This window comes from Myotis myotis, unplaced genomic scaffold, assembly GCF_014108235.1.
Source record: "Myotis myotis isolate mMyoMyo1 unplaced genomic scaffold, mMyoMyo1.p scaffold_m19_p_32, whole genome shotgun sequence".
In the NCBI taxonomy this organism is placed as follows: domain Eukaryota; kingdom Metazoa; phylum Chordata; class Mammalia; order Chiroptera; family Vespertilionidae; genus Myotis; species Myotis myotis.
The window spans coordinates 2,395,398-2,412,244 of NW_023416338.1; the positions used below are offsets into that span (position 1 = coordinate 2,395,398).

General features: G+C 45.3%; 1 protein-coding gene across 2 annotated transcripts in view; it reads left to right on the forward strand.

The window, feature by feature from the left end:
- Window positions 1-9,255, forward strand: part of NWD1 (NACHT and WD repeat domain containing 1) — a 71,260-nt gene extending 62,005 nt beyond the window's left edge. For both annotated transcript variants that reach the window (XM_036302694.1, XM_036302695.1), the window contains 4 exons: window positions 1,101-1,377; window positions 4,377-4,927; window positions 6,910-7,015; window positions 8,569-9,255. In XM_036302694.1, the coding sequence (XP_036158587.1) occupies window positions 1,101-1,377; window positions 4,377-4,927; window positions 6,910-7,015; window positions 8,569-8,870 (1,236 nt within the window). In that variant the 3' untranslated portion in view covers window positions 8,871-9,255. The remainder of the gene's footprint in view (window positions 1-1,100; window positions 1,378-4,376; window positions 4,928-6,909; window positions 7,016-8,568) is intronic.
- The last annotated feature ends 7,592 nt before the right edge of the window (window positions 9,256-16,847 follow it).

Below are 16,847 nucleotides of genomic sequence, written 5' to 3' on the forward strand. Positions count from 1 at the left end.
ATCTATATGTTTTTAATAAGTGATTTATCTTGAAATACTTTTAGTATTTGAAGAAGAATTATGTCTAAGAGAGCCCCCAAGTATATATCTACTCTTCTCTCAGCTTGCCCCAACTGTTACATATCATATTATCTTGGTCCCTTTATCAAAACCAAGATATTAACATTGGAATAATACTCTTAACTGATCTGCAAATTTTGTTCCAATATCACCAGCTTTCCCATAAATGTACTTTTTTCTTTAAAAAAATATTTTTATTGATTTCAGAGAGGAAGGGAGAGGGAGAGAAAGATAGAAACATCAATGATGAGAGAGAATCATTGGTCGGCTGCCTCCTGCATGCCCCTACTGGGGATCGAGCCCACAACCCAGGGAATGTGCCCTGACCTGGAATGAACCATGACCTCCTGGTTCATAGGTCGATGCTCCACCATTGAGCCACACCAGCCAGGCCAGTTATACTTCTTAGAAAAGATCTAATTCAGAATCCCACACTGCATTTAGTACTTATTGGCAATTGTCATATTAAAAATTAAAAATAAGGAAATCCAAAATCAATTATCCATTAATTCAGTAACATGAAATGTCAGCATAATATCTTACTTTTATGAAAATAATTCCATTTTCTGAAACAAACCAAATAACTCATCAGAAGCTTGTCATTGTTTCACATTTTAGCAAATCTCTTTCATGTCTGACTTAATAGAAGACTATTGAACTCTCCTACTTGATTCTGCATACTCCTATCTGTTATAATATCACATGTCCTATGACTCTGGAAAACTCCACTGTTTGCTCGTGAGAGGAAGAGAATGGAAAAAGCAAATAATATCTTATAATTATTATGAAAATAGTCTTGTTTTTGCAGACAAGGCTGGGGGGGGGGGGACCCTTCAGGGGTTCCCTGGAACACACTTTGAGAACTTCCATGATGGTAGACTGGTGAGATGTAGGGATGTTCTAGGGGGTGGGGAGACACAAAGGCCTTTGAACTTCAGCCTAAGAATTCACCTTAGTTGGACAAATGAACTTAAGCATATTTTCAAGCTACAGCTGCATAAGGAAGAAGTCAGCTCTGCCCCTCTGCTCTCCATCCTCAGGTGTGGAGTCTGTCAGAACAGGGGACCCTGCTGGACGTCCTGGAAGGCGTTGGGGCCCCCGTGAGCCTGCTGGCCCCGGGTGGGGCTCTGGTGGCATCCGCTTCCCAGCAGTCCTCATCCTTCAAAGTCTGGGATCTCACTTACACTCAGAAGCCGCGAGCCTCCGCCCCGTTTCTGGACCGCACTGGCCTCACTGCTGTGTCCCACAATGGGAGCTACATTTACTTCCCCAAAATTGGGGACAAAAACAAAGTCACCATCTGGGATTTGGCAGAAGGTTTGTATAAGCACGGTCAGTCTGTGTGGGTAAGCACTGAATCCTGTCTTGGTGTCTTTGGGCGGCTGTAACAGAACACTAACAATTAGGGTAGTGGAAACAGGGAAATTTGCAGTAGCTGATTGAAGCTTATGGACAATGAAAGCATTGGAAAAACCGTGGAACGAGCATTTCTATGATCCATTCTTTTTGTTTTAATTGATTTCAGAAAGGAAGGGAGAGGGAGAGAGATAGAAACATCAATGATGAGAGAATCATTGATCGGCTGCCTCCTGCACACCCCACACAGGGGATCCAGCCTGAAACCCAGGCATGTACCTTGACTGGGAATCAAACCATGACCTCCTGGTTCATAGGCTGATGCTCAACCACTGAGCCACACCCACTAGGCTATGATCCATTCTTAAATTTTTTATTTTTTATTTTTATTTATTTTTTAAAATATATTTTATTGATTTTTTACAGAGAGGAAGGGAGAGGGATAGAGAGCTAGAAACATTAATGAAAGAGAAACATTGATCAGCTGCCCCCTGTACACCCCCCACTGGGGTTATACCCGAAACCAAGGTACATGCCCTTGACCGGAATCAAACCTGGGACCCTTCAGTCCCCAGGCCGATGCTCTATCCACTGAGCCAAACCAGTTAGGACAAATTTTTTTATTTTTTGTTAATCCTCTCCCGAGGATATTTTTCCATTGATTTTTAAAGAATGGAAGCGGGGGTGGGGGTTGTGGGGAAAGATACAGAGAGAGAAACATCGATGTGAGAGAGACCTATTGATTGGTTGCCTCCAGCACATACCCTGCCAGGGCTGGGAATCGAGCCTGCAACCCAGGTAAGTGTCCTTGACCAGAATCAAACCCAGGACCCTTCAGTCTGCAGGCTGATGCTCTTTCCACTGAGCCACACCAGCTAGGGCTATGATCCATTCTTGATGCAGGCTTAAACAACAGACATTTATTCCTCACAGTTCTGGAGTCTGGGAGTCCAAAATCAAGTGTTGGCAGGCCCAGTATTCGGTGAGGGTGCTCTTCCTGGTTTGCAGATGGCCATCTTCTCATTGTACCTTCACATGGTGGAGAGCAAAGAGAGAGCAAGTTCTCATGTCTCCTCTTAGAGGGGCCCTCGTCCTACTGTGAGGGCTCCGCCCTCATGACCTAATCACCTCCCAGTGACCCCACCTCCAGATACCATCACATGAGGGGTTAGGATTTCAACATATGAATATTTTTTAATATATTTTTTATTGATTAAGATATTACATATGTGTCCTTATCCTCATGTTATCCCCTACCCCTCAACATATGGATTTGGGAGGGGCACCAACATTCAGTCCATATCACCCCCATACAGACATTACAGTAAAATTGTAAGTGGCTGATAGGAAACAGGATTTGGTTTTATAAATTTCTGGCACAGGGCAATTGATAACTGGTTGTCAGTTCTGTTTTAGTTTAGGTTCCAAGGAAAGCAGGGCATGTGATGGGGAGATTTGCCCAAGTGGTGGATGGAGGGGAGCGCCCGGGAGAAGCCTGAGAGGTAGTGAGGAAGCAGGCAGGGCCGGGGAGGGACTGAGCAAGGGCCGGGGTTCAGCCTGGTCCCACGGGGAGCTCTAGAGCATAAATCGCACCTCTGAGTTTTCCCATTCAAAGCTAGGGGGCCAGCACTTTGTAGCCCACATCAGGCAGTCACTGGCCTGACACCATCCTTGGGGGTCGGGCGGGCCTAGCCCCCAGGCAGTTCCAGATGAAGGTTCCCTTCTTCGGGGCAGTGGCAGCCTCGGGTCTGGGTGAACTGGCCAGTAAAAGGAGTCCGGGTGTTTTACCAACAGCACCGGCTCCCACGGTGTGAAGAGAAATACAGAAATTCCTGTTCATGATAAAATAATGTAAGAAAAGAAATTCATTCTCAAGTTCATGCACTCATTGATTTGACAGATGTTTGTTTAGTGCCAGGCTCTGGGAGGTGAGTAAGACAGATTCTCGAGGTGCTTGCCCGCTAGTTGCGGGGCAAAACCAGCCGGAAAGGAATGGAGTGTGTTGGGGATAAGGTAGGAGCCTGCGAACTCTGGCCCGCGGGCCAGTCCCAGACACCCACTTGCTTATATAGTGTCTGTGGCTGTTTGGGGGATACAGAGGCAGGGTTCAATGGTTGCAACAGAAAGCATATGGTCTGCAAGGCTAGAGCGTTTCCTCTTGAGCCTTTTCAGAAGTCTGTAAGGGAAACATTTGGGCTGAGGTCAAAGAGGTCATGTGAGAGGAGTGGGAAGTCACGGGTCGGTATGCAGAGCAGTGAGATGGTGAAATTTTCTTTTCTTTTTGGTTAATCATAAATAAATCAAAATAACCCAAGGATATTTTTCCATTGATTTTTAGAGAAATGAAGGGGGGGTGGGAGGGGAAGAGAGAGAGAGAGAGAGAGAAACATCAATATGAAACACATGGATTGGTTGCCTCCTGCCACGCACTCTGACTGGGGCCAGGGATCAAACCTGCAACCCAGGTACATGCCCTTGACCGGAAATTGAACCTATGACTCTTCAGTCCACAGGCTGTTGCTCTAACCACCTTGCAACACCAGCCAGGGCGAGATGATGTAATTTTCTCTTTTTTTTTAAATATTTTTTTCAAATATATTTTTATTGATTTATGAGAGGAGGGGGGAGGGAGAAAGAGATAGAAACATCAGTGATGAGAGAGAAACATTGATCGGCTGCCTCCTGCACGCCCTCTAGTGGGGATCGAGCCCACAACCTGGACATGTGCCCTGACCAGGAATCGAATTGTGACCTCTTGGTTCATAGGTTGGTGCTCAACCACTGAGCTAGATGGGCTGGGCATAATTTTCCTTTTTAAATCCTTGGATGGTTTTGTGGCAGGAGTGGAAGCAGAGAAACTTGCAGAAGCCAAGTTGAAGCTTATGGATAATAAAAAGCATTAAAAAATCGGAAATAAACATGGAGTGAGCATTCTTGATGTGGTCTTCTCCCTGCGGCAGGTAAAGAACAAGATGCCCTGGACACCTCCAATGAGGTCAGGTGCCTGGAGGTCGCCGAGCAGGCCAAGCTCCTCTTCACCGGCCTCGTTTCCGGCATCGTCCTCGTGTTCCCGCTGAACTCCAGGCAGGATGTGATGTGCATCCCCCCACCAGAGGCCCGGAAAGCTGTCAACTGCATGGCCCTGAGTAAGGGCGAGGAGCACCTGGCCATCGCCTATGACAGCATCGTCTTGGTGTTGGACATTAACCCTGGGGACCCCTGTCCGGTCATCGATGGGCCAACCTACACCTTCTACACCCAGCTGCCCGCGACCATATCCAGCGTGGCCGTTCTGGCTGACTACCGTGTGATTTACGGCATGACCAACGGCGACCTCTTCCTTTACGAGTGTGCGAATTCCAAAGTGTTCCCTCTGGAGGCCCATGGGAGCCGCGTCACCTGCGTGGACGTCAGCCACAAGGAGCAGCTGGCAGTGAGCGGGTCCGAGGAAGCCCTGCTCTGCCTCTGGGACCTGGAGGTGTGCAAGTGGAGGTTCGAGCTGAGTTACACGGTAGGTGGCCATGCTAGGTCCTGGTGTGAGAAAACCCATGACCAGAGTCGTTCATTAAGCGCACACACCATGGGTCACTGGCCAGGGTCGGGACTGGGATAAGAAAAGTGAGGCGCTCGCCTTGGGAGTAGAGTTTAAAGGGGCACCCCAAACTCAGTAAGTAAGAGAAATAATATTTTAGTACAATGTTTAAAAAAAAAAATCACAACAAGCCCTGACCAGTTTGGCTCAGTGGATAGCATCAGCCTGCGGATTCAAGGGTCCCGGGTTCGATTCCCGGTCAAGGGCATGTACCTTGGTTGTGGGCACATCCCCAGTAGGGAGTGTGCAGGAGGCAGCTGATCGATGTTTCTCTCTCATCGATGTTTCTAACTCTCTATCCCTCTCCCTTCCTCTCTGTAAAAATCAATAAAAATGTATTTTAAAAAAATCACAACAAAAGCAAAAGATCCACGAAGAAGAAAAAAAATCAACATTTTAAATCAAGACAGGAAAAAATCTTGCACTGGCACAGCCCTGCCTCACTCGCCCCGATCCTGACTGTCATTCTTTCACTCACTGGCTGACTGCACAAGCCATGGCGGGCTTCTTTCCAGCACTGGGGAAGCAGCTGTGACCAGGGAAGACACCCACGGCCCCACCTCCTGGAGCCATGTTCTGTTGGGGGAGACACTGGATCCCTGTGAGGGCAGAATTTTTTGTTTTGCTCATTGAGATGGTCCCCATCCTTAGGGGAGCCCCTAACGTATCCTCAATAAAAGTTTGTGAAATAAAAATAAAGCAGTAAATATGTGATGGGTTGGGGAACAGGCCTTTGGGAAAAAATAGGACAATGTCAAGAGGGTGGAGAGTAGCATTTATTAAGTGCACACACCAAGGGGTGCTGGTTAAGGTCAAAAAAGTCCTGTGGAACAGCATTCTAGGCAGAAGGAACAGTAGCTGCAAAAGCTCTGCAAAGGGAAACCAGTGACTCCCTTATATACAAAGTATCTTGGAGTCCACACTGCCTATCTCTAGGAGCTATTATAATTTTGTATTAATATTATGAAGAACTATATTACATATTCATATATTCATATTATATACACATATAAAATATACATATTAAAATATTCTCTAATTTAACCCTCACAATGCTCTTCTACCATTGGGGTTATTATTCCAGTTTTTCAGTTGGGTAACAAAGGCTGTACCTTAGGTTGCAAGATGTAAAAATTGTTAAATACAGGGAGATGACCTTGTGTTAAGTGAGCAGAGTATGAATAGTTTCGTCTTAAAAAACCTTTGTCCCACCTGACTTATTTCTTTTTATGAAGCCACTATGAGGCTGGGATGTAAGTAATGTTTTGTCTTGTTGAGATGGGAAATGTCACTGTTGCAGTTAAATACACCTAGCTTTCTGGTTTGTTTGTTTTTAATTTAAAAAAACTTAATTTTGGAATGATTTTAGAATTACAGAAAAGTTTAGGTTTACAGATAGCATAAAGGTTCCCATTTACTCACCCTTCACCCAGCCTCCCCTGATGTTAGTATCTTATGTAAAAAGAATGTGTTTGTCAAAACTAAGAAATTAACATGTTAATAATATTTTACTAACCAAACTATCAACTCTATTGAAACTGTACGTTCTTGACAAATTCCCGTTTTCCATTCTAGGACCCAATCCAAGAGCCCATATTGCATTTACACAGAGCTTTTAATTAAAGCCAATTACAGCTAATGCTTGTATAACTGAGGCCATTTAAGAATTAAATCCTAGAATTTCTGCTCTCTAACGCAAACTATCTCTAAGACTCACAGTCTGGTCCCAGTGAAGGTATGCTTTGACCCTGGAAATGTCAATACTACCTGTTTCTCCAGGTTTTCACTGGATCCATCCTCCACGGGGTGCTTACAAGCCTTGCTTCCTACACACATGCCTGGGGCTGGTGTCCTGTGTATCTTTCAGTCTGAAATCAAGATCACATTGTCTTTTTCAACAGAACTCTTACTGCCGAGGAGTCCAATGTGTTTGCTTCTCCAAGGATGACAAGTATGTGTACGCGGGCTTGAGGGATCGCTCCGTAATTGTCTGGAGTGTGCTGGATGGTGAGTCATTTTACTTTGAGAACAGGACTGAGCTTAGATCTGGAGAAGAAAGCCCTGTTCTGGGTCGTGGGCATTAGAGGTCCTGTTCTGGCCTCCTCTAGCTGGTTCTCTCCCAGGTCTCCATAGACCAAGGTGACAGGCCTACCTGGAGCTACAGCTCCTTGTCTAGACCCATGCTCTAGGTACTTGGAACTCGCCCTCCCCATCTGGCCTGGAGCCCTCTTTAGGGCCTACACAGGCCTCTTCCCTGGGCCCATCCTTCTGGGGGTGGACCATGCCACCAATGTGCATACCTCTAGGCTCAGGGGGTAGCCATGGGGTGCTGTGCAGGGAATCTGGATATATGAGGCCCCTAGGAGTTTAGGATCGAGCTGGGTGTGGGAAGAGAAGGGAGCTGAGCCACAAACGGCTGGAGGTTGGCTCTCCCACACCACTACCTTCCAGCATGGAACTGAGAGACTGAGAATTCTCAACCTAAACCTGACCTTCCAAAGGTATATCCATCAATGTAGGAGGATAGAACATATTTCATTTAATAGTTTAATAGCTGGATTTGCAACATTTACATATTGTGTCTTATAGGATGTGAGCCTTGATTCATTCTCTTGCACCAGGCCCCATAGAAGTTAGGAGCAGCCTAACTTTTGAAAAACCCACATCTCTGGTCTGTTCAATATTACACTAAGGGAATATTAACAAGAGTTAACCCTTCTTTTGTACTGGGTACTGTCACTGAGCCATTTTCTCAACAGTCACCCCCATTTTACAGAGTAAGAGCTGAGACTCTGAGAGATGGGGTGACTTGCTCAAGGTCACACAGTGAATAACCAGTAGGCTGTGGTTTGGAGCTGGTCTGCCTGCTCCCCATGCTCACCTTTTCACCTTCCTACTCTGTATCCTATAGACAGTGGCTGAGAGGTAAGTGCCATTGCCATTTGACAAATGAAGAAGCTGAAGTTCAGAGAGGTTAAAAGACTATCCCAAGGTCACAAAGCAAGTAAATGGCTGAATGAATATTAGGTAGAGTCAAATATATTATATTAGACTACATTATAATAAAATACATTGTAATTAAACACATTATAATACATTGCAATCCAATACATGCAATCCAATACATTGTAATCTAATACATCATAGTCTATTACAGTGTAGCAAAGATGCCTAGAAAAATGACACGTGGCTCAAAAGCTGAGGTCTGTGGATTGTGGCCTTAAAAGCCCATCCTGGACAGGTTCAGAACTTCTCTTTCTACTCTTCCTTCAGTCATCATCATCATCACTGAGCTCACTCTGGGATGAAATTGATATTAATCATGTACATGACATCTTCAAACCTTCAGAATTCACCTAGGCACATAGTTTTAGCTATTATTCCCATATTGCAGATGAAGCAAGAGGGACTCCGAGAGGTTAGATGTCATGCCTGACCAAGTAAAGAGCATAGCAGATATTTGACCCCATGCAGCCAACTCTTGAACATGTGAAATTGAATCTTTGTGGCCCTGATTTTCTCATTTGTGCTGCCCTGACCTCCACCCCTACTCCCCACAGGCACCCTGCTGGCCAGCCAGTTTGTCCATGCCATAGTGAACAGAATCATCCCAACCTCCAATGGCTTCATTGCCCCCACCAGACATGGCTATCTCATCCGTGAACGATTCCAGTGCCCTTCATCAAGAGCCTCACAACAGGACCCTCTCAAGAACTTCAAGAAGGCAGTGTGGATGGTCAAATCAAGGCAGAGAGAAGAGTTGGCTGCTGCTGCAGGGGCACTGCAGGACTCAGGATTAGGGGGTGCCCAGAGAAATGAATGCAAATCAAACAAACGCTCACAAGTCTGCCTGATAGTGTAGAACCACCTGTGGGGGTATGGGGCTCCAATCTGGCTAAAGTGAAGAAAATTATGTATTGATGTATATCTGGACACAAGGCCTCATATCATGGGACCCAGATCTTGTTTCTCAACATCTTTCCATTCCTATATCCTCCTTGTGGGCTCTATTTGCAGACCTGCCATCCCTAGGTTAGCAACATGGTAGCCAATTCAGTAGGAAAAAGAGCTTCTCTTTCCCTACAGTTTGAACTAAAGTCCTGGCCTTGATTCTATTGATCCCACCTGGCTCATATGCCCATCCCGGAACCAATCAATTGTCTAAGACAGCCGTGGGCAAACTACGGCCCGTGGGCCGGATCCGGCCCATTTGAAATGAATAAAACTAAAAAAAAAAAAAAAAAAAAGACCGTACCCTCTTATGTAATGATGTTTACTTTGAATTTATATTAGTTCACACAAACACTCCATCCATGCTTTTGTTCCGGCCCTCCGGTCCAGTTTAAGAACCCATTGTGGCCCTCAAGTCAAAAAGTTTGCCCACCCCTGGTCTAAGAGAATGTAGAACTGTGTTAAACCATACTGACCCAATGACCCAACTGCCCACTTGGGCTGAGCATGGAGTCAACACCATCCAACTATGTGGGCTGAGAATGGGAGAAGCTATTCCCAGGACAGAAACTGGGGTACTGGTACCAGGCAAAGTGGGGATGGATGGATGTGAGACTGACCAACCACAGACGTGGATTACAAAGCTTTACAGTTTATAAAGCACCAGGTGCTATGGTCTGATCCTTATCACAGCCTATACGTCAGGAAGGGCATGAGTTTCTGCGTCCATTGTACAGGTAAGGTAGCTGAGCCTAGCTGTGATTTGCTCAAGGTAACAGCCCTAGGTGCATGAGCTCTGAGAAACAAGAACCAGGAGCCTTCCTGTCCCATCCTTCTTGTACCACCTGGTTCCAATTTTAGTCTCACAAGTACAACTACCTATTCCATAGGTGGCATGCTGACATGCCCACAGGGGCCAGTGAAAAATCTTAATGATTATCATGCATCTGGGTGAGGAGCCGAGAGTGGAGACAATGGGAACATGGAGGACATATGCTCAGTCTAGGGTGGGCATGGGCACCTTGACTGTACCTCAGAATCTCCATGAGGAAAGCAGACTACTTTTGCCAGAGCTTTCTGTTGTCGGCAAAGCCAGAAGTCTTGACTTTTACGCAAAATATTCCCATTTTAAAAAGTTGGTGATTGCCTCAAATTTACATCTCCAGACACATTTAGCCCATGTTTCTCCAATTCATAAGCTGACTTCATGACCCAAGCTGGCATTAAAACAATAAACTCGTTAGAATTCGTCCATCTCTACCCTCTAGCTCCCAAACTTTGAGGATAAAGATGCTTTTTTAAAATCTTACAAACCAGAGGCTCTTGGAAGCAGACGGAAAAAGCTGCCAACACCTCCCTGATATGCTTTTGGACCATCTCTGCCCTGTGCAGGTTCAACAGCCCAACTGTTTCCATTCTACTCAAGCGGATCTTGCTTCTGTGTCCGTAGTCTTCTAAAAGACCCACTTGGTTCTGGGGCTTTTGTTGAAGGAGAGGAAAGTCCAAATCTTTAAGGTGCTATTCCTTCTTCCTTCTGTGATATTCAGAATTTCACAAAAAGTAAACTTAGAAAAACAGACGCTTTTGAACTGGATGTGACCTTACTGGCTATCTTGTTTAGTTGTTTCCAAGGAGGGGCTTTGGCAGTTCTGCATCTAGCATCAAATTCCATTAAAAAAAAAATTTTAACTGTAGTAATCAAATGCATGCTCAGGTACATTGGGCAGCAAGTTTTTAAGGTGTTGGAGATAACTACCTTAGGATTCTCCCGCCATCTCCGTTTAACTTAGATCGCAAGGGGGACCCTGGAAAAATGACTTACTCTTTGCCACCAGTTCTCTGTCAGTCAGGGAACAAAGTGGATGTGTGACCCAGTAAGGTTTCTGCTTTAACATGTACTAGTATGTGTCCATCTCAACCGCCTCCGTGAGAATCAATTGCTCTGTGGGTAAATACTACATTAAACACAGAAAAGGGATTTTTACTAAAAAAAAAATGCTATCCCGCATTGTTGCTCACATTGGAGGCTCTGCAGTGAGTTTTCACTTGAGAAGGAGCTTGGTTGCTGTGAATGTTGACAAGCGCTGTACTTGGAGGAGTGACCTACCTAAGGCCTCCCGCTGTGGAGGAGGCAGGATGAGAGTGGGGTTATCGAAATCCGCACACTGTTCTCTTATGCTAAGTAGGACCGTGTAATGTATCATCCAAACGGGGACACTTTTGGGGAGTAAAAAGGGATGCTTTTACCAATTATTTCCAAGTACCGGACTAAACTGGACTGTCCCAAGACTATTCATATTTACAACCCCTCTAGCTGTAGCAAGAGTTCATTTGTTAAATTCTAGAGACTTTTAAAACTTGAGAGATAAGTGACATATGATATATTAGTTTCAGGTGTATAACATATGATTCATTATATGTATAATTTGCAAAATGAGTCTAGTTAATATCCGTAACTGCACAGTTACAATTACTTCTGCTTGTTTGTTTCTGTTGTTGCAGGTTTGTCTTAATTGCTTTTGTTTTGTTTTGTTTTTGTTTTGTTTACTGAGGTATAATTTACCAATAACATTACATTAGTTCCAACATAATGATTTTTTGATATTTGTATATATGGCAACATTACCACCACAATAACATCTATTACCACACAAAGTTACAAAAATTATTTCCTTGTGATGAGAAATTTTAAGCTGTATCCTTTTAGCAACTTTCAAATGTAAGCCACAGTATTGTTAACTATAGTCACCATGTTAGACATTATAACTCCAGAATTTATTTATTTTATAACTGGAAGCTTATGACCATGTTACGCATTTCACGCACCCCTTATCCCTCCACCTTTGGCAACTGCCACTCTGTTCTCTGTATCTATGAATTTAGTATCTTAAAATTTATTTTAAATTTTACTTTATTTTCAAAGTCTAAAGACTATTTGCTTATCTCAACTTGAAAAATGTTCAAACTTACAGAGTTGCAATATTTGGAGAATGAACACACATTTACTCACCATTTTAAGAGTCAACCATTGCTCTATCACTCTCAATCTCCTGCTAAAACCATTTCAAAGTGAGGGCTAGGACTCAGGTGAGGAGAGTGAGGCACTCATCTGAGGCACAATATTTACGAGGAAGGTGGCACCAAAAAACTCAGCAATCAAGATAAATAGTATTTTATTACCATGTTTTAAAAAATCAATATGAATTTAAAAATGCACGATGAACAAAATATCAGCATTTTATTTTTTAATATGTTATTGATTTCAGAGAAAGAAATGGAGAGGAAAAGAGAGAGAGAAACATCAATAATGAGAGACTCATCGATTGGCTGCCTCCCGTATGCCCCCTACTGGGGATCGGACCTGCAACCTAGGCATGTGACTTCCTGGTTCATGGGTCGGTGCTCAACCACTGAGCCACACTGGCCAGGCACTATCAGCATTTTAAATAAAAATGGAATTTGACCCCGCACTGGCACAAACTTGCCTCACCCTAATTCCAGCCCTAGGGACATCAAGACACATTACCTGTAAATACGTCAGGTCAAATCTCTTCGAGATAAGGTCATTCTCCTACATAACCACACACACCTATGAAAACTAATAATCATTATTTAACATCTTTGAATAGGCAGCCCTGATCTTCTGAATTAGCCCTAAAACACATGTGATAGCTGTTCCTTTCTAACCGGGACCCGATCAAGATTAGTTCATGCACTGTATTTAGTTCTTTTGACTCTTTAGTCTCTTATATTCTAGAGCTGGAGTCAGCAAACCACAGCCTGTGGGCCTGCCGCCTGTTTTTGATTCTAGAGCTGGAGTCAGCAAACCACAGCCTGTGGGCCTGCCGCCTGTTTTTGATTCTAGAGCTGGAGTCAGCAAACCACAGCCTGTGGGCCTGCCGCCTGTTTTTGTGAATAAAGCTTTATTGGAACATGGCCACGTGCATCATTTACATAGTGCCTGTGGTGACTTCCATGCTACAGTGACAGAAAATGTAGGACCCCAAAGCCAAAAATACTTGTATCTGGGCCTTTACAGGAACGTGTGCCACGCCTGGCCTTAGACTTGATTAGATTCAGGGTAAATATTTTTAAAATAGACTTTTTCTTTCAGAGTCGTTTTAGGTTCATGGCAAAATTGATTGTAAGGTACAGAGAGATTTCCCATATGTACCTGCCCCCATACATGCATAATTCCCCCCATGATCAGCATCCCCCACCAGAGTGATAAAATTGATGAACCTACAATGACACATCATTATCACACGATAAACATTTTTGACAAGATTACTTTATCAGAGTAATAGTTACTTATTGCTGTACTAGAGGCCCAGCGCACGAAATTCGTGCATGGGTAGGGTTCCTAGCGGCTGCCGGCTGCCGGCTGGGGTCTCCCTTCCCCCAGCTGCCTACCGCCACCACCGGCTGGGTCCTCCCTTCACACCTGCCTTGGCCTGGTGCCGGCTGCACCATCCCACCATAGTCCCACTCTCATCAGGGCCCATTGGGGCCCGCGGCACCTCCACTGCTGCCCGCTGCCAGCGCCATGTTGCTGACGCCCACCATATTCTGCGCTGCCCCCTGGTGGTCAGTGCATGTCTAACTCCCGGTCGGTCAAACTCCCACCCATGGGGACAATTTGCATATTAGCCTTTTATTATATAGGAGAACAAGTTACCACAAATTTAGCAGCTGAAAATAACAGCCATTTATTATCTCACAGTTTCTGTGGGCCAGGAGTCTGCGTGCACTATGGTTGGGTTCTCTGTGGGAGCTCATGGAGAAGCCTAGAGCCCTCTTCTACACTCATTCAGTCTGTTGGCAGCATTGCGCTCCTTGTAGCTCTGGGCCTGGGACCTCAGCTCCTAGAGGCTGTCCCTCTCCCTAGGCGGTTCACAGGCTGGTTTCTCCTTCAAGGCCAGCAGGGACGCACTGGCTTGCTGCCTCTAGACCAGGGGTGGGCAAACTTTTTGACTCGAGGGCCACAATGGGTTCTTAAACTGGACCGGAGGGCCGGAACAAAAGCATGGATGGAGTGTTTGTGTGAACTAATATAAATTCAAAGTAAACATCATTACATAAAAGGGTACGGTCTTTTTTTTTTTTTTTTTTTTTTTCAGTTTTATTCATTTCAAACGGGCCGGATCCGGCCCGCGGGCCGTAGTTTGCCCACGGCTGCTCTAGACTGTCTTTTAAAGGGTGCCCCTGATTAGGTCGGGCCCACCCAACATAATCTCCCTTCTGATGAACTCCCCATCAACTCATTTGAGACTGTAAATACACCTGCAAAATCCCTTCGCCTTTGCCATGGTGGCACAGCCTAATCTCAGGAGTGGCATGCATTGTCCTCCCAGTTCCACTCACCCTCCAGGATGGGGGATTCACAGGTACCAGGGTGCGCACAGCAGGGCTGACAATCCCGGTGTCCATCTTGGAATTCTGCCACAACACGTGATTCTGGACTTGAGAGATTTGGGTCATAAAGTCTGCCACCTGGGAAGACTTAGATTAACACAGGACCTTTTGATCTTGTCTTTTTAAAAAAATATATATTTTTATTGATTTCAGAGAGGAAGGGAGAGGGAGAGAGAGATAGAAACATCAATGATAAGAGAGAATCATTGATCGGCTGCCTCCTGCACACCTCACACTGGGGTTTGAGCCTGCAACCTGGGCATGTGCCTTTGACCAGAATCAAACCCGGACCCTTTAGTTCCCAGGCTGACGCTCTATTCACTGAGCCAAACCAGCTAGGGTTGATCTTGTCTTCTTAACCTCGCCAAAATACTGTCTAAGAAAAGACCTACTTAAGAATCTTACCTTAATGTTAAATTTGTGTTCCAAAGCTGGTCTATCTAAACCAGGGGTCCTCAAACTTTTTAAACAGGGGGCCAGTTCACTGTCCCTCAGACTGTTGGAGGGCAGGACTATAGTTTAAAAAAACAACTATGAACAAATTCCTATGCACACTGCACATATCTTATTTTGAAGTAAAAAAAACAAAACGGGAACAAATACAATATTTGTATTTGCATGTGGCCCGCGGGCCGTAGTTTGAGGACCCCTGATCTAAACTGTCAACTCTAAGGTTTTCAACTTAATCTGTGTAGATGAAAATGGTAAAGAAAAATATTTAGTTTGGAAACTTGTTATGCTTTCTAAAAATAAGAATGACAAGATGTATGTGTACCATCGTCCACATGTTGACACATGCACATACACATGCAGGTTCAGGAATAGCATGGGGGGCAGGAAATATTGTTGTGATCATTATGGGAAAATACCTCCTGCTACCCAGGGCACTTAACCTAATCTAGTGGGGGTTGAGGAAGGCTTCTTGGAGGAGGTGGCATTCTAGCTGAGTTCTGAAGGATGTATGCGTGCACCAACACACACACACACACACACACACACACACACACACACACACACCCCTAAGGTGGAATTGGCCTGTGACAGCCTATTCTCCAAATGAGTGAGAGCTTCCTCTGACCATATGCGAGCTATGAAAAGAATGGAAAACGAAAAGAGATCCTTAAAATTTGAATAGGATCGCAATCCTTGGAGGCAGGGAGTATTGTGTGAGGACTCTGCCAGCACGTCAGAAGCTTACACACGCCGTTGGTTCTCCAGGACAGTGACTTGGTAATAGATTGCCAGGTGGCATTGGTGTGAAAAGGACTATCGGGGCATCTGGTGGCCCAGTCCACCTTAGCTGCTATTCCTACAGGAATGTGCTGAAACCGTGAGGAATTCCTTTCTGGGCTGGGAGCCATGGGCTGCTTCCTTCGCCCTCAGCCCGACTTCCACCCAGCACCATATCCTCTGTGTTTTACCTTCTACATAGCGCTCCCTTCCACCCCCTCCTCTCCACCTTCACTGCTCCCATTCTGGTCTAAGCCACCATCGTCCTTTGCCTGAGGCAGGGGTGGGGAACCTTTTTTTCTGCCCAGGGGCATTTGGATATTTTTTTTAAATGTATTTCTTTATTGTTTTCAGAGAGGAAGAGCGAAGGAGAGAGAGATAGAAACATCAATGATGAGAGAGAATCATTGATCGGCTGCCTCCTGCACACCCGCTACTGGGGATCGAGTCCACAACCCAGGCATGCGCCCTTGGCCTGAATCGAACCTGGGACCCTTCAGTCTGCAGGCTGACGCTCTAGCCACTGAGCCAAGCCAGCCAGGGCACATTTGGATATTTTTAACATCATTCTCAGGCCAGACAAAATCATCAACTTAAAAATCGGCCTGCTATATGTGGTCAAACATTTAATTAATTTACCCCTCATGCCTTGGCTGGGCCAGACCAAATGATTTCACGGGCCTTATAGGGCCCTCAGGCCTGCTGTTCCCCACCCCTGGCTAAAGGATGAAACAGCCTCTTTGCATTCACCCTCGAATCCCCTCCAATCACTTCCCAGCAGAGCAGCCAGAGTCCTTTGCTTCCAAATTCAACGCTGCTCAAACACCTCTCTGCATAAAATCCACGCACAATTTCTACCAGTGTGACATGCCAAGACCAAAATTCTTAACTCACCCCATCAGGTTACGTGGTCTGCCCCCCTCTGGCCTCTCCACACTTACCTTGCAGTCCCAAAACATCGGTCTTTTTCCTTTTTTAGTTCAAATGTGCCGCACTTCTTCCCACCTCAGGGCTTTGCACAGCTGTTCCCCCTGACCTTCATGGTGAACGCCTACATCTTCAGGACTCAGCTAGCATGCCACTTCCTCTGGGAAGCCTTCTTCATCCCTTTCTAGCCTGGGTTAAGTCCCTGCGGTGGCAGGGATATTTTCCCCAAACGGCAAGATTTCCTGTCCCCCATGCTGTTCCAGACCCTGGCCACTCCCCGGCTTCTAGAATCTGTTTGTCCTTAACTTGCATTTGG